The sequence below is a fragment of the Salvelinus sp. IW2-2015 genome, linkage group LG8 (genome assembly GCF_002910315.2).
Source record: "Salvelinus sp. IW2-2015 linkage group LG8, ASM291031v2, whole genome shotgun sequence".
NCBI classification, from domain to species: domain Eukaryota; kingdom Metazoa; phylum Chordata; class Actinopteri; order Salmoniformes; family Salmonidae; genus Salvelinus; species Salvelinus sp. IW2-2015.
The window spans coordinates 31364922-31390147 of NC_036848.1; the positions used below are offsets into that span (position 1 = coordinate 31364922).

The 25226-nt window shown below is 43.0% G+C and overlaps 1 protein-coding gene across 22 annotated transcripts; it reads right to left on the reverse strand.

The window, feature by feature from the left end:
- Positions 1-266: 266 nt before the first annotated feature.
- Positions 267-25133, reverse strand: LOC111967733 (SUN domain-containing protein 1). 22 transcript variants are annotated; one of them, XM_023993034.2, is made up of 23 exons: positions 24788-25113; positions 23110-23212; positions 10939-11142; positions 10602-10831; positions 10184-10474; positions 9861-9983; positions 9430-9567; positions 8711-8791; positions 8263-8379; positions 8056-8154; positions 7284-7377; positions 7131-7192; positions 6822-6976; positions 6408-6677; positions 6136-6237; positions 5961-6031; positions 5720-5864; positions 3381-3689; positions 2570-2654; positions 2230-2345; positions 1879-2046; positions 1590-1682; positions 267-1414 (listed from the first exon to the last, which is right to left on the reverse strand). In XM_023993034.2, the coding sequence occupies exons 2-23, from the start codon at positions 23175-23177 to the stop codon at positions 1298-1300; spliced, it is 3138 nt and encodes a 1045-aa protein (XP_023848802.1). In that variant the 5' UTR covers positions 23178-23212; positions 24788-25113; the 3' UTR covers positions 267-1297. The 22 variants fall into 22 exon arrangements, with proteins under 22 accessions (XP_023848802.1, XP_070300972.1, XP_023848800.1 ...); XM_070444871.1 differs by lacking the exon at positions 24788-25113 and adding exons at positions 13429-13469; positions 23351-23460 and having other exon boundaries at positions 8056-8379; XM_023993032.2 differs by having other exon boundaries at positions 8056-8379; positions 10217-10474; positions 24788-25114.
- Between the last annotated feature and the right edge of the window lie 93 nt (positions 25134-25226).

A 25226-nucleotide genomic window follows, 5' to 3' on the forward strand; every position in this document is an offset into this window, starting at 1 on the left:
GGATCCAGATTTCGCTGTTCAGTCTAGGACGAGTGTGCCATACATACACTGTCCGTTGTGTATTTCCCCCCCAGTTATTGGAAACATGTCAAAATCTGTATGTGAAGAAGGGTGGCGCATCAGTCTGCAACCAAACTCTGCTGGTGTGCCATGACAAAACATTTCCACATTTGTTGAAACTATTCTGCCTGATTTCCTTTAAGTTATATATATATATATATATATATAAAAAAAAGCTAAACTCAAGTCAATGACTGCTACATAAATCAAAATCAAGGTTTTTATTTGAACATTTTACACATTACAATTATGTACAAAAGACAAATAAAATTATAAAACAAAATAAACCTGTATAGTCCCAAGACCATTTACAAATAGCCCAAAAAGCCTTTACAAAAATATATTACACAGATTGGCATTTCAGTAACTTGGGACAAACAATGAGATTTACAACTGGGCACTTGTAGATACTCAATAAAGGGCTAAACGCCTGACTTCTGTGGCTGAAAGGACCAGTGCAAGATATCCTTAACTTACTTGAGCGGTAAATTCCCTTTAAAAAATGCTAACAAATCAATAACATTTTATAATTGCAGCATATACATATTTCAAAGCAACACTGATATTAGTAGACTTAAAAATGACAAACTATTGACAAAATGTACAAGTTTACATTCTTCCGTTGTTCGTAAGAGAACATGGTAGAACCTGGGCCCATATCCACAAAGCATTTTATAGGAGTGTTGATCTAGGATCTGTCCATATGATCTTAATCATTATGATCTAAAAGGCTAAACTGATCTTAGATCAGGACTCCTACTCTGATATGCTTTGTGGATATGGGCCCTGGTTTCACCATGAGCGACAAGGGCTCAACACACATGAATTCAGTTGTCTCTAAACACATATAGCGCATGTATAAATAAACTGAGAAAATGTACTTGAAACATTCCTTAACCAATAAAATCTTGTCTGACGTAGTAAAGCACAGAATCGCATCCATATTTCCCCCCCCCCTATTTAGGAGCCCAATGTTACTTTGAGATTAATCTGTCAAATGAAAGCCGTTTCACAAATGTAATAAATTATTAGTGGTTGGGTGATAGTCCTTGGAAAGTCAGACACCAGTGGCCATGCTTCAGATTCAGACCTGTGGTCACTGTTAGAGCCTCTGTCCTGGTGGGATGAGTTAGTGCACAAATAAAGTTTGTGGATCAACATATTTACGTGTGCGCATAATTGGCTCCAGTCATCTGCAGAACATTAAAATGCAGACAGGGTGGTCTGATCTGTGCCATCAGTTGACACTGGGCTGACCGTGCACTCTGATGCGGTACAGGCAGGTGTACTCCGGGTGACCCCAGTTGGATAGCACTCGAACCTCAATGATCTGATAGGCTTTATCATTCTCCTCCTGTGGATAGATAGCAGAAGACACTCAATTTAGACTCACGCCATATAAGAAGTATCAAGACCTAAAACTTGCCAAGTCACCATCTCTAATCATACTAGAGATGAACGCCATGTGGACTACTAACATCTTCCACTGGCCKATCAAGCCCCTTGAGGTAGTGTTGAAGTGTACTTACGGTGACAGGATAAGTCTGTAGCGCATCCTCATCATCCTGGTAGGTGTAGCTGCCCAGTAACTTACCCTCCTCCTGGTTCTCATCATCCAGACCCTGGAAACGAGTACACAGTTAGAAAACAGCAGAGACCCACAGAAATGAATGTGTCAATCAGTAGTGCCTCACCAGAGCACACTCACAGTAAATGTGACAGACTGGAGTGTCTACTAGGTGTGCTTCTGAATGGCTGAGACAGTAATAGCCGACATGAATGTTAAATTGGGTAAGCAGGGTAGTTGAGGTGGCTTACATAGACGGTAAACTGGCGCGGGGCGCTGCTGATGGTGCCTGTTGGCGAAAGGGCTTTGGGGATGTGCTCCAATGAGAAGGCAGAGGGAACGATCCTCATGGAGAGCCGAATCACCAGGTAACCATGAGAACCCTGAAACGCCCAGCAGTTCCCTGGATGGACGTCAGGCTGCAGTGTAAGAGAGAGCTCAAGATTAAACTAGGTTATGGATGGACTACTTTTGAAAAGGTCTTCCATGTGTCGGCAAGGCAGTATCAGGAACTGAAACTCCCAATGTAATGAATCTAGTAAATCACGAAGAGATCATAAAACTCAGATTAGTCTCATGTGGTGCAATGACTTGAGTCGTACCTGTATGGCCACACGAGGAGACTGGGAGAAGTACCAGAGCGGGAGGCCAAACAGACTCATCAGTGCCGTCTTTGTCTCGTACGTCTCAGAGCAGCGAGTGCTCAGGATGCTGCCGCCTGCAGACACAGAAAAACGCACACAGCCATGATAACATGTCACTTTCACGACTGTACACAATGTCAACCACACCCATTTTACAACAAGGGCATTGTTAAAGCCTGTCATATCAGGAACTACTGTACAAAGTACGAACAGATCATTCAAATAACAGGCAGTAGACAATTAATTATTTTTTAAAGCCTAGTCGCCACACCCCATCACAACAACTGTGAAACTTTACCGCCAGACTCCAGAGCATAGTCCACCAGGCCAGTCCGATCCTGGGAGTAGAGTTTCAGAGCGTTCTTCACTACCAGCTGTACATGCTGGAGGAGGAAGAAAGGAAGAGTGAGGAAATGGAATAGTGCAGACTATCACATTGCATTTAAAATCATTTTCAAATCCAAAACACTGAATCTTAACTTTTTGGGTGACCCAACCAAATTCACTGAAACGATAGTTAGAGCAGTCAATGAAAAAGTCTAAGAAGCGGTTGATCGGTTCTATGTGCGCCATTTAAATGCTTTCTGCTTTTAAGTTTAACTTTCGCGTCTTTTAATTCCGGTTTTGTACACCAGCTGAAAATATAACCTTTTGTTTATGGAAAATATATTTCACAGCAGTTTAGATGGTACAATGCTTCTATACACCAGGGATCACTAACTAGATTCAGCCGCGGGTCGATTTTTTTCTCGAGCGGATGGTCGGGGGGCCAGAACATAATTACAAATCATTTCTAGACTGCAAATTGACAGCAAGAAGCCCACTAAATTCGACTAAGACATAAGCATTTCAAACCTTGCTTACATATGGATATGATCACGTTGCGCTCTATAACGCATGGGAATACTTAGGGGGCCAGATAAAACGGCCACCCGTGGTCCGCCAGTTGGCGAACACTGCTCTACACTATACTTGTTCATTTAGTCAAACTCTTCAAATTTTAGCAACCAGGAAAWGCCTCAGCGATTTCTTAATAAAAAAATTATTAGACCAATAAAAACGACACAAATGTTCTTTCTTCACAAAATTCCCCAAACCAAACCTCGTACCTCCTCGGACATCCCGGCCCCTGCGGCTCCAACAGTGTGCATCACAGTCTGAGTGACAGTCTCAGTGCTGAGCGTCTCCTGCCTGGCCCTGCTCTTCTCCAGCTGCAGGGTCACGTTCTGCAGGATGCTGAGCTCCAGTGAGGTCAGAGAGGCGTGCACATCAGCCCCGCTTACATAGCGCTCAGAGAGCCACTGCAGCAGGGACTCTGGGAGCTCCTTTTCTCCGGGTTGGGAATCTCCGACCTGCTCGCTGCGGTAGAACAGGGCCCGCAGTTCCGTCCTCACCTGGGCAGACACTTGCTCAGACACCTGCCACGACCACACAGTGAGACAGACACCATCAGACAGAGGTCAACAGATAGGATTTATATAAAGAACTCCAGCAAAATCATCTCAGTACTAAATAATATTGAGTGTCTGTACAGGAACAGATAATCAAAGGAATGGGAGAGGCCATCTGGAAAGGTACACAGGGCTCGACATTAAACTCTCGTCGGCAATTACATTTTTAAAAAAAAATTGTTGGACAAGCAGATAGATTTAAGTTGTCCGAATGAACAAATCAAAAAAAAAAAAAAATGATTTGTACAAAACCGGATGCAATGTTTTGCTCACATTCCTCACGGTCCTATTTCTCTCAAATTTTGTGCACAAATTTGTTTATATCCCTGTTAGTGAGCATTTCTCCTTTGCCAAGATAATCCATCCACCTAATAGGTGTGGCATATCAAGAAGCTGATTAAGCAGCATGATCATTACACAGGTGCACTGTGTGCTGGGGACAATAAAAGGCCACTAAAATGTGCAGTTTTGCCGCCTCCAACGTCATTTTAGAGAATATGTTAGTACACCCAACCGACCTCACAACCGGAGCTTCACGTTCCTTGGTGTCCACATAGTTTGTTGGTTATCATGGTCTAAACACACCAAGAAAGTCGTGAAGAGGACACGACAACACCTTTTCTCCCTCGGGAGACTGAAAAGATTTGCCATGGGTCCCCAGATCCTCAAAGTTCTACAGCATCCTGACCGGTTGCATCACTGTCAGGTATGGCAACTGCTCGGCATCCAACCACAAGGCGCTACAGAGGGTCATTTACAATGCTGCTTCTCACTGTTTATTATCTATGCATAGTCACTTTATCCCTACATACATGTAAAAAATTACCACGACTAACCTGTACACCCCCCGCACATTGACTCGGTACCGGTACCCCCTGTATAGCCTCATTGTTATTTTATTGTGTTACTTTTTTTTTTTTACGTTTATTCGTTTATAAATATTTATAACTCTATTTTCTTAAAACTGCATTGTTTGATAAGGGCATGTAAGTAAGCATTTCACTGTAAGGTAGTCGGCACGTGACAAATAACATTTGTTGAACCGCAGACCACATGTAACCACGCCAGCACAGGACCTACACATCTGGCTTCTTCACCTGTGAGATCTGAGACCAGCCAGCTGGACAGCTGATGAAACTAAGGAATATTTCTGTCTGTAATAAAGCCCTTTTGTGAAAAAATAAAAATAAACTCATTCTGATTGGCTGGGCCTGGCTCCAAGTGGGTGGGCCTATGCCCTTCCAGGCACACCCATGGCTGCACCCCTGCCCAGTCAGGTGAAATCCATAGAAAATTGATTGATTTCCTTATATGAACTGACTCTTTTACAAAAAAATAGTTGCATGTTGCATTTATATTTTTGTTCAGTATAATTAGCTACCTCCCACACCGTAGCCATTTGATCCCTGGGTAATTGAATGAGGGAATTATTTCATAAGTGTTTGGTTGTAATTGTAATGTTGCAGAGTGGCCAACCCTCGTCCAGGAGAGCTACTAGGTTTGCAGGCTTTTGCGCCAGCCCTGCTCGAACARACCACATTGTTAAAAAAAAAATGTTTTAAACAGGACCTTGATAAACTGAGTCTGGTGTGTTTGAGCAGGGATGGATCAAAAGCCTGCACACCCAGTAGCTCTCCAGATGGAAGGTTGACGGACAACGTGTTTTATACAGTAGCCTGTCAGTGCAGCGTTCTAATTTGTGGCGGGTTAAGTGCCTTGCTCAAGGCCACAACAGCAGGAGATATACTACATGGGATCAGAGACCAGCAGCCTTCCATTGTCAATACCAGTGATAATAATGAAGGTTATTTTGTACAGTGGTTCCTTGTATCATACAACCCAATTTTCAGTCACCTTTTTGGCCTATGGTGTTACAAACCAAGTGACTTGAGCTTTTGGATATGTTAAAAAAATCAAAAAAATGTATAAGCTAAAAAAAGTTAATGTCAAGCCCTGGTACATACTGGAGCAATGCATGTACAGAGCAAGCAACTCACCGTTTCATGGAGTGTGTCCAGGCGGTCACACATGCCCTGGCATCCCATCACCCCCTGCAGGTCCTTCRTAATGCCCCCCAGCGTCGCCTCTAGAAGTTGCACCTCCGCCAGCAAGGCATCATGGGACTCGCTGTCCACACCCATACTGAACGAGCACACATTGTCACAAGGAGGAATATTCAACACCACTCATAATTTTATTGAATTAATACAATCCAAAAGGGTTGTGTGCTGAACTCACTTGACTGGCACAGGAACTGGTGGCAGTGCAGGTGTAGCACTGGAAGTGTCTGCTTGCCTCCTCTGCACCTCCTGAAGACGTAAAATCAACATAACATGGATATATGACAACAAATACTTAGAGCTTCTACAGTAAAGTATGTGCATAGAAATGAGTATAGGCTCTGAGTCTGTACCTCGGTCTTGGCAGTCAGTGTCTGCAGCAGCACCTCCAGCTGAGCCAGACGAGACTCTTGGCCCTGCTGCTGCACCACATACTGCTCTCCAATCTCCTGACTCTGAACACAGGAAGAGAGTAGAGATGAATGAGCATACAGAGAGGCAAAAAAAAAAAAAAAGTGAAAAAGCTAACCCTGACCGACTTGTATACTTGTTTACTTTTCATTACAAGCTAAATTAATATGCTGGATAAAATGAATCCCTAACAACCCAACCAGGATGACCTCACCAGTTCTCTCTGCAGTGCTGCATCCTTCTCCATCCCCCTCTTCAACAGAAGGAGTCTCTCTTCCAGCAGGCCAGACACCCACAGCCCCATGCTGTCCTTGTCCGTCTGGGTGTCCAGCTGCTCTCGTACAGACTGGTAGAGACTCAGCACCTCCCGGTGCTGGTTTTCCTGCCTTCGGCCCCCTCGCTCCACCTTCTCCCACAGCTGGGCCAGCCTCTGCTCCAACCGCGCTAGGCGCTCAGAGTCCACAGACACCAGCACACTGCCTGGCTGCTCACATACATGGGAGGATAGAGGTCAGCTATACTGTGCAACTAGCCTCATCCATAGAATTAGGTCTTACGCAAGATTAGGTCTTACGCAAGATGACAATCATAAATGGTGAATGAATACGAGCATCAATACCACTTCTACCTGTGAGACAGCTGGTGGTGGTTGAGCCATGATGGGCTGGCGGTCTTTGGTTGGTTCCAGAGGGTTCTGACTYAGGGAGTAGGCCGTCCTCCACTCAGTGATGTTAATGGCAGGCAACACAGACAGCAGGCTGGACGGACCCCAGTGCCACAGAGCTGGGAGAACCCAGAGGAGGATAAATGAGACAGAAAAGGTGTCTGCAGTGGAACGCGGTTGAAACCTGTCAGAGTAAGTGACTGCACAGTACTACGGAATATGGCTAACCAGCGGCAGGGCGTCGGGGTGGACAGCAAGAGCGGTGCTACTCACCCAGGAGGACAAGCAGGAATGGGAGCAGAATCAGCAGGAGTTTGAGGAGCTTGGGAAGGCACCTATGAAAAACAGGAACACCCTTGTTAGTGTGATCACATGTATCCCGTCCACAAGCCTAGAGTGTTACTCCAGCAGCCCCAAGAGACTCACCGTGTCAAGACGAAGATGTTGAGGAGCGACATGACGGTGGCCAGATGATACCATCCAGTCCCCAGCCACCAGAAAGCCCCGGTCGCTGCCTTCCCTGAACACACAATAAAAGAAAGCCATGGAGAGCAGATTAGTGGAAGTTCTTCAGGAGGTGGGAGGGGTAGAGGCACTTCCACACAGCACTAAAGATTAGGTAATTAAGTACATTCACCAGATGAGGTAAGAGGCAAGGAGATAATTAAAGTGCAGGTTATGGAGTTAGTTAGAGACAGGGACGATAGAGAAACAGTGTTCTTCTCTGTCAGCGTAGATGCAGAGTGCAGCATAGAACATCTTTTTTTATTTTTAGAGAGCCCATCTTTCGTTGAACCGCAGTACTCCATCACACGCCTGTTGACAAATTGCTCCCATTCTTGGAACAGACTTTAAATCGAAATCCACCCAGGGGGACAGAAGCAGCAGACAGATGGGGAAGCAGTTCTGCAGACAGCCCTTGCAGTTTCCTAGTCTAACACAGCGAATTAGAATGACGAAACGCAAATGAGTCCCAGTATTTTGTAAGAGTCTGCAGCACCTGTTAAACCGCAAGGTTACATTACACTCCAAGCCACCATTCTAATAGGTTTTAAGGTAGGAAGACACACAAGCTAGCCATGGGGAGACTAGAACTAGGAGGAAACATGCAGGCCAAGCAGAGGTTTATCTGGAGGTTGAGAGGCTGGTTAAACACGGTAAGAGTGTGGAGTTATTTGAAACATGGTAAAATGATGACCTGGGGACACGGCTGCCAACCAGAGAACCGACAGCATCCTCCTTGTCACGGACCGTACAGCTGAGCCTGCCTTCTGCCCCACCCCCAACACACTGGAGCCTGGGGACCAACCAAGTAACAAAAAACAAGGACTAAAAAAGGTAGAACTGGATTCATTCATTTCAAGTGTATGAGGATAGGCCAGAGTTTGATCGCTTAATAGGTAACCTGTGTAAGCAGTGGCAAGCCACAGTTCCCCCAACACATGTGACCGGCAGACCCGTGATGATGATGATGATTGGACAATGCATGTCTCCACGCGCTGCTTCCCTTTGCAGTCGTCACCTGTTATCGCAAGCAGTATGGATGAGCAGCAAAAGAACACATGACATTTTTTTGAGCGACTAAAGAAAATTATAAAACAGAAGGGCTGACATTTCTCCTAACAAAGAGAAATCTAACAAAAGTAAAATGGTAGATGTGTGTAGCCACAAGGAGTGAGTGAAAGGCTAAGAGGAAGCCCTCTTTAAATCTCTGGTTTGCCCACAGTGACAGAAGCACTCAGCTACAGCACAAGATGTAGGCTACTCACGAACTACACCAAATGTTAGTCCATTATAGACATTTTAAAATACACACACACATAGTAGTACATGTCAACGTCAGTTACACTTACAAAGAGCACCATTCAGATTCATGCGATTCCCCTCAGTCCCCAACTCATTTACATTCATGCTTCCGCAGTAGCTGGAGTGAGCTGCAACCAATAAGAAAGAAATCAAATACAACTAAAAAGACAAACTTCAAAAACATCCCTCTTTCCCGTCACCAGAGCTGAGGAACAGTGAGTCGAGAGCATTTGCATGTCACCAGGGCAACAGCTAAAGCAGCCCATTTGTTTGGAAGAGAAACAGAGGGTGAAATCTGTGTGGTCAAACAAGTGAAAACACCAGAATATAAAGGTAGCGTGATGTAAAAAGGAGTGAGAAAGGTGTAGGCAGGATAAACTGTGGTAGTGTCAGCCTCTCTCTCCCTTAAAAAAAAAGAGGGAAAGAGAGAGAGGGAGAACAGTCAGAAGCAGGTGACAAGGAGTGTGAGTTTAGGTTAATCAGTGAAAGCCACCATGATCATTCACACAGCATCTGCAACCGCCAGAGTCAGTGCAGGTTCAGTACAGTGCAGGAGAAAGACTCATTCACCATTTTCTATTCAAAAACAGAGTGAAAGCAAGAGTGAAATGTAGAATTGGTGCACTGCAAGCAGCAAGATTCCTGAAATCAAGTGTCAACTAAGTATAGACCAATGCAAATCCCACACTCAACACCCGCCTTGTGGATGCCCAGCCCCCACAACAACAAAAATCTGTTAGCCTCTAAAAAAAAAGCAGTGGAATACCTCCATTGACCACTTTTCTGCCCACACTGCCCATCTTCAGCACAGCAGACTGTATGAGCAGAGTCACTACATACACAGTGAAGGCAGCTGCCCCCCTGCTATGGTTCAGACAGGTGTCTAAAACTGACCACAGGACACCTAAAGAGAAAGAATTATATAAAAAAAATATTTAAAAAAAAAGAATGAACCAGACTGCATGATTATGTTAAGCAACATGCTTTGTCAGATTTATTGGCAGGCTGCACAAGCCGCTGTTAGAGTGCAGGAGTTGAGCCCCACCCCCAATCTAAAACTGTGAATTATCTGATATCGTCATCATTCATGACACAAAACAGTGGGAAGCTGCCAGACAGATGCGTGAGAAATAGAGTGAGAGGAAACGTTGGCGCTGTAAAGACATCAAGGGGCAGAGCCGGCGCAGAGCCTGATACCTTTGCCCTCTTTACGTGACCTCAGCAGCACACTCTGTAAGAGCAGTGAGAAGACGGACGCCACAGAGGCTGCTGCCCTCCTGCTCACGCGCACACAGGTGTCCGAGAAGGACACCAGCACACCTGAATAAAATCAATTCCACTTTGTTCAAAATGCACTTTACAAATCACAAAACATGTCAAAATGTTAAGAAAATGAAAAGAAATTCCAAAACTCACACATCAAGCAATGACAACAATCTACACTGTATGATATTCCTTCGAAACGAAATGGGAAGGCAAAACTCACACTCCCAGATACAATGTACGTTTTAAGGACATACACGTTATAGTACTTCTATGGCTGCCTCTCTCACCCGTCCTGTTCTTGCGGCTTTTGTCCCTGGCGTAGATGGTGGAGGGAGGGGATGCGGCAGGGGCTGTCAGGGCCTGCTTGCTGGTGGCAGAGCGGGCTGAAGTTGAGGAGTGCTTGGAGTAGGTGGTGAGCGCGTCATTTCTGTCCGAGTGGATCGTGCGGTCCTTACAGAAGCTACCGTTGACCATGGAGGTCTGGGTCTGTGCCGAGTTAATGTCTCCGTTGGCCTCACACATACTGTAGTCTGTCATGGTCCGCTCTAAGAAACACAGATTTGATCATTAAAAAAATACACAATCGCCCACTGTACAGGAATCCATTCAAGACACAGGCTGATGTTGCGGACAGTTCAAGTAACTGATTGATAAGTTCCTTTTAAAAATTACCTTTGAGTTCAGAGTCATCATCCAAGCCCCAGAAGCCTTCGACCAGCGTGCGCTCCTGGATACACGACTTGTCCAGCATGGAGGAGAGCAGGGAGGCGTCGCTGGCGGCCACGCTGTGCAGGCTGCTGTTGTGCTGCTGGGAGCCATGCTGGCTCTTACGGGGCGTGGTGAGGAGCAGAGACTGGGAGCAGGAGACAGAGTGCTGCTGAGACCTCCTGCTCTTCAACGCCCTGGGAGAGAACAGACAGTCAGATTAGACATAGAAAACCTTGGATGTAACATATTCTGGGCCCAAATCCATAGAAGGAACCTCAGGGCGGCCAGCAACATCACTTACTTGGAATCTCTGAGACTGGCTCCTCCTGCACTGAAGGAGGCGCTGTGGTACATGTGGTTGAGAGAAGAGTCCAGGCTGTCATCACCATAGACACCAGTGGTGGAGTGCAGACGCAGGCTCCGCCGAGACATCCTGGGAGACTCTAAGACGGGACTGATCCTGTGCTCCTTCTCAAAGTCCAGGGCTGTTGTAGAGTAGCTGGAGCTGAGCAATACAAGGAAGAGAAGATGGGCGGAATGCATTAGATTAGAATAAAACAAACAAGTGGCAGCCTCTAATCAGTGATTCAATCGATTGGCAATGGCCTTCGGTTTTCATTGTCCTTGGTGTCTTGAAAAGGCACTTAATCAAAATGTACTACCATATTATGTAGCCTATACATCACACAAATATTAAAGTAGATCCTATGATCCAACTTCCTTTACAGCTAATATACAAATACAAAAACAGGGAAGGTGCAATTGGTCCCCAATGGCAGGAAACATTGTACTGTCAGCACAATGATTAAACTGAGGCTGCCATTGTATTCCCCTGTCCAGTGTCGAACAGTAAACCAAAATTCCTGTACACTAGAACATGAAAAACGATTTGGTACTAGAATTTGTTACATTCAGTGCTTCTGTAAATTGTGTCTCACAGCCAATGTCCCCCACGGAGCGCACCGTGCCTGCTCCACTCAATGCAAGCATGCAATCGGAGTCTGGGCTGCATCATGTTAGCTCCCTCAAGATGCACAGAACTTAACACACATGAATATTTGCGACACTACACGTAACATTTTTGAAACCGAGCAAAACAATGAATGTTCATACAGGCTAGAACACTTTACAACGCAAGACGATATCTGTAGCTTCCAGCTAGGCTAACTTTCCTTGCTAGCACACAGCTGAAGTTAATAGCATCAATACACTACCCTAGTACCTTTGTGAAATGCAAAATATGCTGATAACCACCAAAAACATTATTCATTCGCTTAAAATCACTCTCCCTCACTTCTTTCCCTCTTCCCCCAAAGGGCTCCAACAGTCCACACCCCTCTTTGCTTGTGAATGAAATCATTACAGGTTAAAAAAGGAGACCCTGCACAATTTTATAAAAGAAGCTGCTTCTATGCAAATGTTGTTCAGTACAATAAAATAAGTCCCACATGGAAGTGAAACAGATTCACGGGACGTCGGCCAACACAAGCTCAATAAGGCAACGCATGCACACACTCCTCCTGAATATGAATTCACTTGCATTGTGAATAGACCTAGGCTACATCTTGATGTACCCAGTTTATCAATGGAGATGTACCATTTAAATAAATAAAATGCCATTATGTGAAGTAGTGACATTGGTAAGAGTTTCAAATTGTGTAATTGGGTTTATTAATGCATACATGGCTGTCTCATAAAAATGTTTGAATGTAATGATATTGAACTCAAAAGATGCCCAACGATTGAACAGAGGAGTAGCTGAGCTCATCTGTCTGGATCAAGTACCATTCTGTGACTTCGGCTAATATGCCTTGGTATCGAGTATTAACATCAACTTTTTTTCAATTACATTTTATTCAACATTCTGGCTTGTAGAGCTTGTTCAGATGAAATGTTCCAAACAAAAACAGCATCATCTCAGACTGTAACCAGGTTGGCATCAGTCTAGTTTATTAGGCAATGCCCAACTTAACCTTACAACAACAACAACAAGCTAACTGCTGCTGCCATCTCTCAAGGAACAACTCTGTCCGGCATTCACATTGTTGGACTTTGGAACCGTTTCAAAATCTGTACTTGCAACAGATAAGATCATAAGGCTAACTGAAGTCCAAGTAGGGAATAGCTAGCACAGCATAACAATAACTTTCCAAAACAATGCATGACAAGCTATTACAGCCTGAAACCTAATCCCTATGAAAACACACACACACAACCTTCAAGGTGAGCACATAGGAGTGASCCTGCTTGCTGTCTAAACATAGCCAAGTGCACACACACAAAGAAGGTAATGAAACAGAAATGAGGATGATACACACAGATCTGTCCAACCCCAGCTCTCCAGAGTCCACCCCTCGTCACCGTCGCTCATCCCAGGGAAAAGCCCACACGGACAAACATCATGGACAGCCACACAGACAATCCACACACTATCCTGCGAGCCAGGAGAGCTCAGGCAACCGAACACTACTTACTGTATGTAACCTAGGCTACACTGTTCACTTCCTGTAGCCAGGGACAGACGAGCCACTTACCTACTCAACAACCTCCCTCCTCCCTCGGTGAAACAATGACACCAATCCTTACATTATGCATTTTAATCTGAAGAGTGAGGTCAGTTCTTAAGTGCAACTGACTGTACAAAAGGAGGAAGAGAAGGGAGACCTGCAACAAAGAGAGACATCTGAGTCCCTGAACTGCTGAACTTTTCTATAAACAACTGTTGGTAGTCCATAAACAAAGGACTACCAACAGGGCTCTTTCCTACGTAAAAAAATAAAAATAAACTCACCCAGCTCTCTGGTTCTCCCACTATGTCTTTCTCGTCACGCGCTAAAATCGGGGGTAGGAAACTTGATTTAGCTACAGGCCGATTTTTAGCAGAGCAGATAGTTGGGGGCTGGAACATAATTATAAGTTGTACACTGCAAATTGACCACAACTAAGCCCAAAAAGAGATTATTTRAGAAAATAACAATCATTTCATACCTTGATTACATTGASACACAATCACATATTTACATTTTAGTCACTTAGCAGATGCTCTTATCCACAGCGACAAACAGAAGCGATTAGGGTTAAGTGCCTTGCTCAAGGGCGCAGATTTTTCACCTAGTTGTCTCGGGGATTCGAACCAGCGACCTTTCGGTTACTGGCCCAACACTCTTAACCGCTAGGCTACCTGTCGCCCCGTATGGGTCTTTATTTGTGGGAATACTTGGCAAACAGATTTCCTAAATGAAACTCATTTTTAGCTGAATTCCTGGTGATTTGCCATGTTTTTACCAAAAACCAATATTTTACTAAATAAATGTCATATTTTTGTGAAATAAACCTTGCAGCCCAATTTTTTTTTTTTTTTTTTTTTTTATGAACACTTGTGGGACAGTTTTGGCCCACGGTCCACCTGTTGCTGACGCCTGCGCTAAATAAAGCCTCTCCAGGATTACACAGGGCCTTGGCAGAGCCAATTATATACTTTCCTCTGCCTGCCCTGCTGCTCCTCCTGCCAGTGTGCTCTACGCCCTTGCGTGGGACAGCGGTGTGTCCTCAGCAGAGATCCCGGGCAGTCCCACCCAAATTCCCAGACTGGGGTCTGGGCAAGGAGAGCCAGGCCCAGAAGAGCTTCAGTGAGACCAGGCCAATGGGTGCAGCAGTCGCTCTTCCTCTCACACACACAAAAGGACAAGACAGGAGTCTGTCACAGTTCTTACCCATCTGCTGCTGCACACTGCCTGGTTTGTTTCAGTTCAGACAAAACTATCACGACATGCAACTTCATTCCAAAACATACAGTGATAAAGAACCAATGGCAAGAGAGGAATTTCTATGTAGACAGAACTCAATACCATTKTTGATTGTCTATCACTATCTTAGTGTTAATCAATAGTCCATTAAGGCCAACTCCAGGAAATCTGTGACTTTTTCAAATCTTTCCCTCTTCTGACCAACAACATCCCACAAATTGTCAAACACTCCAGCAGAGCGAACAGTCTGACTACAGCATGACGAGCAGTACCGGAGCGCCAAGTCTGGGAACAAAAGGCACCCGAACAGCTTCTACCCACTAGGCTTAAGACTGCTGAACAGTTAATCAAAAATGGCTACTCCGATCATTTACAGTGACCCCCTTTATTAATTCAATTGTTTTGCACCAACTTCCTTGCAATCACTAGACTCTACCCATATATACTACACTGACACTCTGTTTACAATATATCCTAATTGCCTAGTCACTTATACACAGTGGTGTAAAGTACTTAAGTAAAAATACTTTAAAGTACTACTTACATATTTTTGGGGGCATCTGTACTTTAAGACTAATATATATATATATTTGATAACTTTTACTTTATTACATTCCTAATAAAAAACACACTTTACATTTTCCCTGACTCCAAAAAGTACTAGTACTAGTACTAGTTACATTACATCCAAAAAGTACTAGTTACATTTTGAATGCTTAGCAGGACAGGAAAATGGTCCAATTCACACACTCAAGAGAACATCCCTAGTCATCCCTACTGCCTCTAATCTGGCAGACTCACTAAACACAAAATACTTTGTTTGTAAATGACGTTTTAGTGTTGAAATGTGCCCCTGGCTATCCACAATTGTATTAATTTTAAAAAATAAATAAAACAAGGTGCCATCTGGTTTGCTTAATAAGGAATTTTAAAGGATGTACTTGTACTTAAGTATTACATGTAATTGCTAATATATACTAAAGTTCATTTTAAAAACCAAATACTTTTAGACCTTTATTCGAGTAGTATTTTACTGGGTGACTTTTACTTGAGTCATTTTCTATTAAGGCATCTTTACTTTTACTCAAGCATGAGAATTGGGTACTTTTCCACCACTGCATGTGTATACTGTATTACCACGTACCCCTGCACATTGACTTGGTACTGGTACTCCTTGTATATTGCCTCATTTTTGTTGTTACCATTTCCTTTTTATTTAACTCCGCATTGTTGGGGATGGGCTCGTAACTAAGCATTAATCTGTAAATACTATACCTGTTGTATTCAGCACATGACAAATACATTTTGATTTGACAAGCTCCATCCTGATTAAAGATTGTTTGCACAATCGTGTTTCATGAGCAGAGATCAGCAAACACAATAAGACAGCAACAGCCAGGGATATCTTTCCTACAGAAACACAGATCTGCGCTGCATCAAGCAAGCCTAGGGCTACTTACAAGCTACACGCCTAAGTACACATCTGGAGACTAACCATTTGCTCAAGAGTTGTGCAGCCAGGTTAATCAATCAAGCCAAACACTGACCAGCCATTTCCATCCAATCCCACAATTAAAAAAGTACTCTAGAACACACTACATCCCGTTACTACACAGACGGTATCACTTCCTTATTTGTAAGCCTAGGCAGTAGCAGATTATCACCGAACCTGGTCACTGAAATATTCCCCAAAATTGCCCTCCCTCTCACTATGACTTTTAGGTCGGGCATACAACAGCATTTTCCCCTATAACTACTATGTGGTATGTAGGTCTGACCCATTTAGTCGTCAGGTCGAAGGTCTGGTCAATAAGCTACTGGTCGACCGATATTGCACGAGGTCGGGCAATAGCAATTGTTTCAAAAAATAACCAAAACAGTACCACTCAATTTGACACCTACTCATTCAAGGGTTTTTCCTTATTTTGACTATTTTTCAACATTGTAGAATAGTGAAAACATCAAAACTATGAAATAACATGGAATCATGTAGTAAACAAAACAAAAAAAGTGTTAAACAAATCATAATATATTTTAGATTCTTCAAAGTAGCCACCCTTTGCCTTGATGACTGCTATGTACACTTGGCATTCTCTCAAACAGCTTCATTAGGTAGTCAACTGGATTGCATTTCAACAGGTGTGCTTTCTTAAAAGTTACATTTGTGGAATTTATTTTCTTAATGCATTAGAGCCAATCAGTTGTGTTGTGACAAGGTAGGGGTGGTATACAGAAGACAGGCCTAGTTGGTAAAAGACCAAGTCTAGATTATGGCAAGAACATCTCAAATAAGCAAAGAAACAACAGTCCATCATTACTTGAAACTTTCAAAGTTCTTGAAGTGCAGTCGCAAATACCATCAAGCGCTATGAAACTGGCTCTCATTCAGACCCCACATGTTCTTACATTACAGCCTTATTCTAAAATATATTAAATTATTTCCCCCTCAAGCTACACACAATCCCCGATAATGTAGTTCAGAATTTTTCACTATATATATATATATATATAGTTTTTTAAAAGAAATGTGCATAAGTATTGGTATTTTAGTAGGATCCCCACTAGCTGTTGCAAAAGCAGCAGATAATCTTTCTGGGGTCCACACAAAACATCAATAGACAAGAACAAAACTACATAAACTCAGCAAAAAAATAAAGGTCCTCACTGTCAATCCCATTTATTTTCAGCAAACTTAACATGTGTAAATATTTTTTTATGAACATAAGATTCAACAGACATAAACTGAACAAGTTCCACAGACATGTGACTAACAGAAATGAAATATGTCCCTGAACAGAAGGGGGGGGGGGTCAAAATCAAAAGTCAGTCAGTATCTGATGTGGCTACCATCTGCATTAAGTACTGCACCAGATTTGCCAGTTCTTGCAGTGAGATGTTACCCCACTCTTCCAACAAGGCACTTCCAAGTTCACAGACATTTCTGGAGGAATGGCCCTAGCCCTCACCCTATGATCCAACAGGTCCCAGTGTAACGCTCATTCCTTCGACGATAAGCGCAAATCCGACCATCACCCCCGGTGAGACAAAACTGCGACTCAATGAAGAACACTTTGTCAGTCCTGTCTGGTCCAGCGACGGTGGGCTTGTGCCCATAGGCAACGTCGTTGCCAGTGATGTCTGGTGAGGACCTGCTTTACAACAGGCCTACAAGCCCTCAGTATAGCCTCTCTCAGCCTATAGCGGACAGTCTGAGCACTGATGGAGGGATTGTGCGTTCCTGGTGTAACTCGGGCAGTTGTTGCCAACCTGTACCTGTCCCACAGGTGTGATGTTCGGATATACCGGTCCTGTGCAGGTGTTACACGTGGGCTGCCACTGTGAGGACAATCAGTTCTCCGTCCCGTCTCCCTGTCTTAGGCGCCTCACAGTACGGACATTGCAATTTATTGCCCTGGCCACATCCGCAGTCCTCATGCCTCCTTGCAGCATGCCTAAGGCACGTTCACGCAGATGAGCAGGAACCCTGGGCATCTTTCTTTAGGTGTTTTTCAGAGTCAGTAGAAAGGCCTCTTTAGGGTCCTAAGTTTTCATAACTGACCTTAATTGCCTACCGTCTAAGCTGTTKGTGTCTTAACGACCGTTCCACAGGTGCTTGTTCWTTAATTGTTTAAGGTTCATTTAACAAGCATGGGAAACAGTGTTTAAAGCCTTTACAATGAAGATCTGAAGTTATTTGGATTTTTACAAATTATCTTTGAAAGACAGGGTCCAGAAAAAGAGACGRATGTAAACTCAGCAACAAAAAAAGCAACAAGTATTCAGACCCTTTGCTCAGTACTTTGTTTGAAGCACCTTTGGCAGTCTCAAGTCTTCTGGGTATGACGCTACAAGCTTGGCACACCTGTATTTGGGGAGTTTCTTCCATTCTTCTATGCAGATCCTCTCAAGCTTGGTCAGGTTGGATGGGGGTGTGTCGCTGCYCAGCCATTTTCAGGTCTCTCTGGAGATGTTCGATCGGGTTTAAGTCCTGGCTCTGGCCGAGCCACTCAAGGACATTCAGAAACTTTTCGCGAAGCCACTCCTGCATTGTCCTGGCTGTGTMCTTAGGGTCGTTGTCCTGATGGAAGGTGAACCGTCGCCCCAGTCCAAGGTGCAGAGAGCTCTGGAGCAGGCTTTCATCAAGGATCTCTCCGTACTTTGCGCTGTTCCTGATCCTGACTAGTCTCCCAGTCCCTGAAAAAAATACCCACAGCATGKTGCTGCCACCACCATGCTTCACCGTAGGAATGGTGCCAGGTTTCCTCCAGACGTGATGCTTGGCATTCAGGCCAAAGAGTTCAATCTTGGTTTCATCAGACCAGATCATCTTGTTTCTCATTGTCAGAGTACTTTAGGTGCCTTTTGGCAAACTCCAAGCAGGCTGTCATGTGCCTTTTACTGATAAGTGGCTTTCATCTGGCCACTCTACCATAAAGGCCTGATTGGTGGATTGCTGGTTGTCCTTTTGGAAGGTTATCCCATCTCCACAGAGGAACTCCGGAGCGCTCAGAGTGACCATATGGTTCTTGGTCACCTCCCTGACCAAGGCCCTTCTCCCCCGATTGCTCAGTTTGGCCAAGGGTGCCAGCTCTAGGAAGAGTCTTGGTGGTTCCAAACTGCTGCCATTTAAGGATGGAGGCCAGTGTTCTTGGGGACATTTAATGCTGCAGAAATGTTTTGGTTCACTTCCCCAGATCTGAGCTCTACGGACAAGTCCTTCGACCTCATGGCTTGGTTTTTTCTCAGACATGCACTGTCAACTGTGGGACCTTATATAGACAGGTGTGTGCCTATCCAAATAATGTCCAAATCAATTGAATTTACCACAGGTGGAATCCAATGAAGTTCTAGAAATATCTCAAGGATGATCAATGGACACAGAATGCACCYGAGCTCAATTTCAAGTCTCATAGCAAAGGGTCTGAATACTAAATAAGGTAATTCTGTTACTTTATCTTTAATACATTTGCCAAAAAATCTAAAAACATGTTTTCACTGTCATTATGGGATAGTGTGTGTAGATTGAGGGGGAAATAATTTTATCAATTTTAGAATAAGGCTGTAACGTAACAAAATGTGGAAAAAGGGTCTGAATATTCTCAGAATGCAGTAAAGCAGCCTTGTATAACCACCGCCGAGCTGTAGGCCTAAGAGCACATCCAGTTACCTTAATAGTCTAACTTACTTTGGCCTATATTTCAATACTTCTATAGGCTACTGTAGCAATCATTAATTTGTTGATGTCATCACACAGCATACGAGTCAGTCATGATTTGAAATGCAATCAACCATTTTAGTTTTAAAATACAATAAAGCAAGCCTTGTATTAAACAAATAAACCGTTCAATTTTGGAAATTCGATTCACGAATGAATGTGACTGTTTAATCTGCTGTAATAAAGGCTTAATTTTGTATTTATTTTTTAAGTTACTTTCTGGTATGCTTATAGTTAATTTGGTGTTGTTTACAATTGTTCCAAACAGTCAGAAATTATATTGTAGTCAATACAGCACCTGTTTGACACACACAATATGCACGCAGCACTTGCTCCTGACCTTTTTCTTGATCTCCAGTATTTTCCACAGCTAGTCAGATTTGTGAACAAATCTGACTCTCCCTTTACCTCCTGAGCAACCTATAAATATTTTGCCGCTAAACTGACCGAGACGCACCTCAAAACCTCACATAATTCTYCCCAAAAACAATTTCTCTCAACCAGTGGCACATGGGCTTTTTAGGTGAGTGCTGATGCCGCCCTTGGATAAGCAGTGCCCACTTCGTCAAAAGTGCAAAATATTTTGCTTGTCCAGTTCCTGAGTGCCTCTCGAAGGCCGCTGTTGGAGAGACATCTCTGCTGCGCTCCAATGTTGTCAAAAAATAAACATATCATGTAGCAGATATACAATATGGTAGAAAGAGTATGTGGCCTTTTCTGTAGCCTACAGGCTAGAGATAAAATGTATGACAATGTAGCGAGACGGACACTTTTTACATCATGCACATTTCTCAATTTCAAATCAGCTAACCTAAAATGGCACTCAAGCAAAAAAAACGAACAGAAAAAAGACCCGTCATGTTAACAAAGCAACATATCGTAAAAACATGACAGGTCAAAGTAAAAGGGACAATATGGAACGTACAATCAACTGTTGTCCAGGAGTTTCACCCCATTGTCATGATCAGTGGTTTTAACTACATTTGACAAGCGGATGAAAAATAAAATACTATTGCATTTCCCGCTGTGTAAACACACTGCAAATAGGCTTGCGATAACTCCTGAAAGTTGGGTAGCAGATATTCAGAGCATAAATGGCCAAATTGATTAGTCACAGGAATCAGGACTAATAAAGCCAATGCAATGGCCTGTTTTACAAACGGTGGGCCTACCACATGGATGGGAATTCATAAAAATCCATTGCAGGCTGACATGGTAGGCTACACCCTAGTAAGCATGGGCCAACCTCTTTTGGAAGTTTTTTTTATTTTTTATATACCTGTCTGGAAGTCGTTTTACAAAACAGTAGGCCTACCACATAGATAGGCATTCATAAAAATTCAATTTCAGGCAACACCTCAGTAAGCACAGACCAATGCAGACTTCTTTTTTTTAAGCAGTTCCGGACCGGCCTTGATTGCCACATCCACACACATTGTCTATGTACCAGACCAAATATTGATGTCTATAAATTGGAACATAAATTGAAAATGAGAACTGAAAACTAACCCAACGTCAGGAAAACACGTATTTTATTAGTTTTTCCAATGTCATTTTGCTTACTGGGACAGCATTTTTTGGTCTTGACTATGGCAGCAGAACGGCAAAGACAGGCCCTGGCTATAGGTCAGGCCCTAGTTTGCCCTATTCGGATGGGATAAGTTTTACTGGGGAATGCAAGTATGTGCACAAAAAAACACATCTGTAATTTTAGTCCCGTCCGAATCTGCCATGTCAGTAATTTTTACATGGCAGGAGTGTAACAATTCCAGGCAGAATAACTTCATTTTTTGGCAAACTCCAATGTCCTCTGATAATACTAGTCCCGTGCGAATTGACATCCCTGTGTTTTGAGAGAAATGTTTGCGTTTGACAAGTGTTTCTCTCGGTTTGTGCAAGAAAATAATAACTGATTCTATAAATGTAATTAAGTGCTACACATAAACTATATGAACGGCCTACATGTAGCCTATCAACTTTCACAATGAATGATTTTGTTTATATGTTTTGGCGTATGAATGGAATATTGCCAAATGCATCAGTATTTCCCCCCCATTTAATGCATCCCTTTCTGTTAATAGATTGCAAAGCAGCCGCATACAACTGACCTAAATGTTTGGAAATGTTAAGATGAGAATTATCAATAGCCTTAAAATTGCAAGTGCACGGTTTAGCTCACATCTGAAGGCTGGGGAGTATTTAGGATGTAKTGCGGATTGCTAAAAAAAAATTTTTTTTTTTTAAAACACTTCCTCAAATTCAAATATTATGCCAACACTTTAGGAAATATGGTATGGTTTAGAAACCAGTTATCAGTGTGGCCCTATCACCTGGACATGTTGAAATACTGCATCTTCACAACTAGAATAAAATCCTCCAGGCTTCCTTCATAACTTTCAATTGACAATTTTTTTTTTTTTTATAAATCAAAAAAACTATGAACTACAGGGGGCAGTTTAGAAAAAACTAATCCAGTCCGAATCCTCTTCTGGAATTCCATAACCAACGTTCTCTAGTAATACTAGTCCCGTGCGAATGGGTCTTTGGTCACGTGCATGCAATGCATACATGTGTCACGTAAAGAGAGCCAGGGTTGAGGGAATGTTTCTCCTAAACAAGACACACAGGATGTGTCAATATAAAAATGTATAATTTGAAATTGACCAATCGAAAGTTGGGGACAGCCCTAGTAATATGTAAATCTACCATTTAGAGGCAAGTGAAATTAAAACATTTCCATTTGATTAGCTCAGCTAGACCGAACGCAATTGCAAAGAACTGAGAGAAAAATGTATCATGCTTGTGTGTTCTAAGAGCAGATGGTGAAATAAAATGGCTAATATTGTCACATCGCATGCAACAGCTCCAACATCTACACCCTCTCTCTGAGTCACACATGACAACAGACACACCCAGTCACAAAGAACAAACCAGTGGGTCTGTGACACACATAACCACTTTGCACTTCTCTTTTTCAGAAAGGGGAACATTGCCAAATACACGTGGAGAGGTTCCGTAATAATATATAAACCCGGCTCAGAATGAGAGCTGGAATCTCTATGAATAAAATCATTAATCTACCCTAAATCGTGATATTTATTTTGTTAGAAGGCAAATTTTAGCCAGAAAGGGCAATCCTGGAAAACCACCTTGGGCTACAGTTACTCAAATAACATTTCAAATCAAAATTAACATTTGAGAAACTTATGCAAGTCCTACCAGTGTGATTTGTTGAAACAAGCCCTTGATCAAAGCAAAAACCTCTAGGGTATTTGACACAAAAAAAAAGCCAAGTTATGCTCACCATCAACTAAATCAGTGGTTCCTAAACTGTAGGGCTCAACCCTCTCTAGAAAAATACTTGATGCAGGCACAAGCTGTTCCAATGCTGGAAGGGGGGCCACGAGTGAAGAGGTTTTGGAACCCCTCCTTTAACTGGAAAGTTATAGAAATCATTCAGGACATCCCTCTTTCAGGGCCTCGAGACTGGCGGCTCTGCATGCACACTCACCTGTGAGAGTAGGTATAACCAGTGTTCCCTGGAGGTGGGGCGCGTGAGTTCACTTTTGAATGGTCCATGCCTGTCCAGCCTCCAATTTTTCTCAGTAATGAGACTGCAAGAGCCAAACCATGAAACTTTACAACCCAGTAGTACATATTCACCCCATCAATTCAAACAATAATATGAGCGCCTAACTAACAAAGGTAGCAGTTAAATTAGTAGAAATAATGTTTAAGGAGTAACTGCTCACCCCAAAACCAATTTCTGCTTAATAACCTCCTCGCTCCAGAAGACACTCAGACACTAGATATTTTGCTGCATCATGACAGGGTCCATTTTCTAATGGCACTTAAGTATATGGCTGTGCAATAGTAGCCTTGGAGTTAACTCAAGTCACACCCAGACAGAGTGATAAGAGGGCTGGGTGGGACCTGTATTACTCGGAACCACAGACATCCGGCGGCCATTAGTTGTCCAGAAATGCATGGTAAAAACAGACCAATTTTAAAGACGTAATAAGCTATCCTCATCTTTACACGTACATAAACATCTCTCCATACAAAATAACAATGAGAATATTTGTAGATCTCCCCCCCCCCACCCATTTTTTATTTTTTATTTTATGTATCGTCACATACACCGGATAATGCAGTTTAATGTGTTGTTTTACAGGGTCAGCCATAGTAGTACGGCGCCCCTTGGAGCAAATTAGGGTTAAATAAATTCCTTGATTTTTTTGCATCCTAGCGGCTTGGGTATTCGAACCAAATACCTTTCGGTTACTGGCTCTAACCGCTAGGCTACCTGCCGCCCAGGTAGGTACTGTTAACCTGTATGGCTATGAATGAAATAAACTACTCTGAACTGTCACCCTATGTAAACTAGCCTAACTTCCATAGTCACATCTCATGTAGTGTAATCAAAGAAAAGGTTTCAGACTGAATTTAGACAAGAAAGTATCAGTGAGGTTCACAAACAGACTAATTACAGACCTAGTGTGATGTAAGGAGTAGCCTAGTTATCAAGGTACTCTCCATTTGTATAGTCAAATACATCATTAACTTGCCTTTTGTAAATACAACTTGTAAATCCACAGAATAAGATCAGGAGAGCTGCAGCGAAAATTAGCTGACTTCATGCCGCATACAGACTCGTGAGTCACGGTGTAGAGCAGCCAGTGGGCGTAGGTGCACTGTTCAGCCTCAAACTACCCAATATAAACAGTATCCCTCAAAGTGTGGGCACGTTGCAGTAGGTACAAGAGTAAATGAGTCAGCTATCAACTGTCTTTAAAAAAATTATCCCTAGTCAGTACAAATTCAGAATTCCAAAATGGCTTCCCCAACAAAGCGGGAGAAATAACCGCTCGTTGCTAGTACTAGTGTTGCTTGTTCTCTCATCCAGAATGTGCTACTCATGTACACACCGGTCTCTGCTACACACAATCATCTTTGTAAATTGTACAGGCAGGCAGAATGTCAAGTCACTTCAGTAGCCTTTTCAAATTTGAACCAATCAGTGCACGGTTCAAAGGAGGCTGGGAGCCTCACGTCCAATGGTAATTTACAGTGGGCGGGATCCCGCGAAAAATGAACTGTCAAACTTCCAGACGTGACTTTGTTTTGGGATACATGCGGTTTGCCAAAGTAGTTAATATTATATACTGTTCATGGATATGTCCGCTTACCTTAATGTAGCTAAATGATTTACATATACGGGTAAATGTTGCCACTCGATGGACGAGCTGCTAACTATCGTTGACAGGTGACCGGTTAGTTTGCTAACGTTGACAAGATGACCGGTTAGCTAACGTTAGTTCACTCTTGTCGCAGCTTGACAGTAAATGTTTCTTGATAAGCACTCCAAAACCGTCCAAATACAACTAATCTCAAAATACTTACAAATAACATTTCATTTACAAAGGACTCTCAAAATAACCATGATAAAACCCGAACGAAAATGAAATATCACACYAGTATGGACAACAGTCCTCTCCTTCGCGGTCAACGGTGACGTAAACGTATATCTTCTTCTGTTTTATGCCGGCGGTAAACACACTTCACTGGTGCTTTGCCGGCTCCCTGTGGACTGGAGTTGAACAGAGGGCTTTCGCTTTCTTATCACTG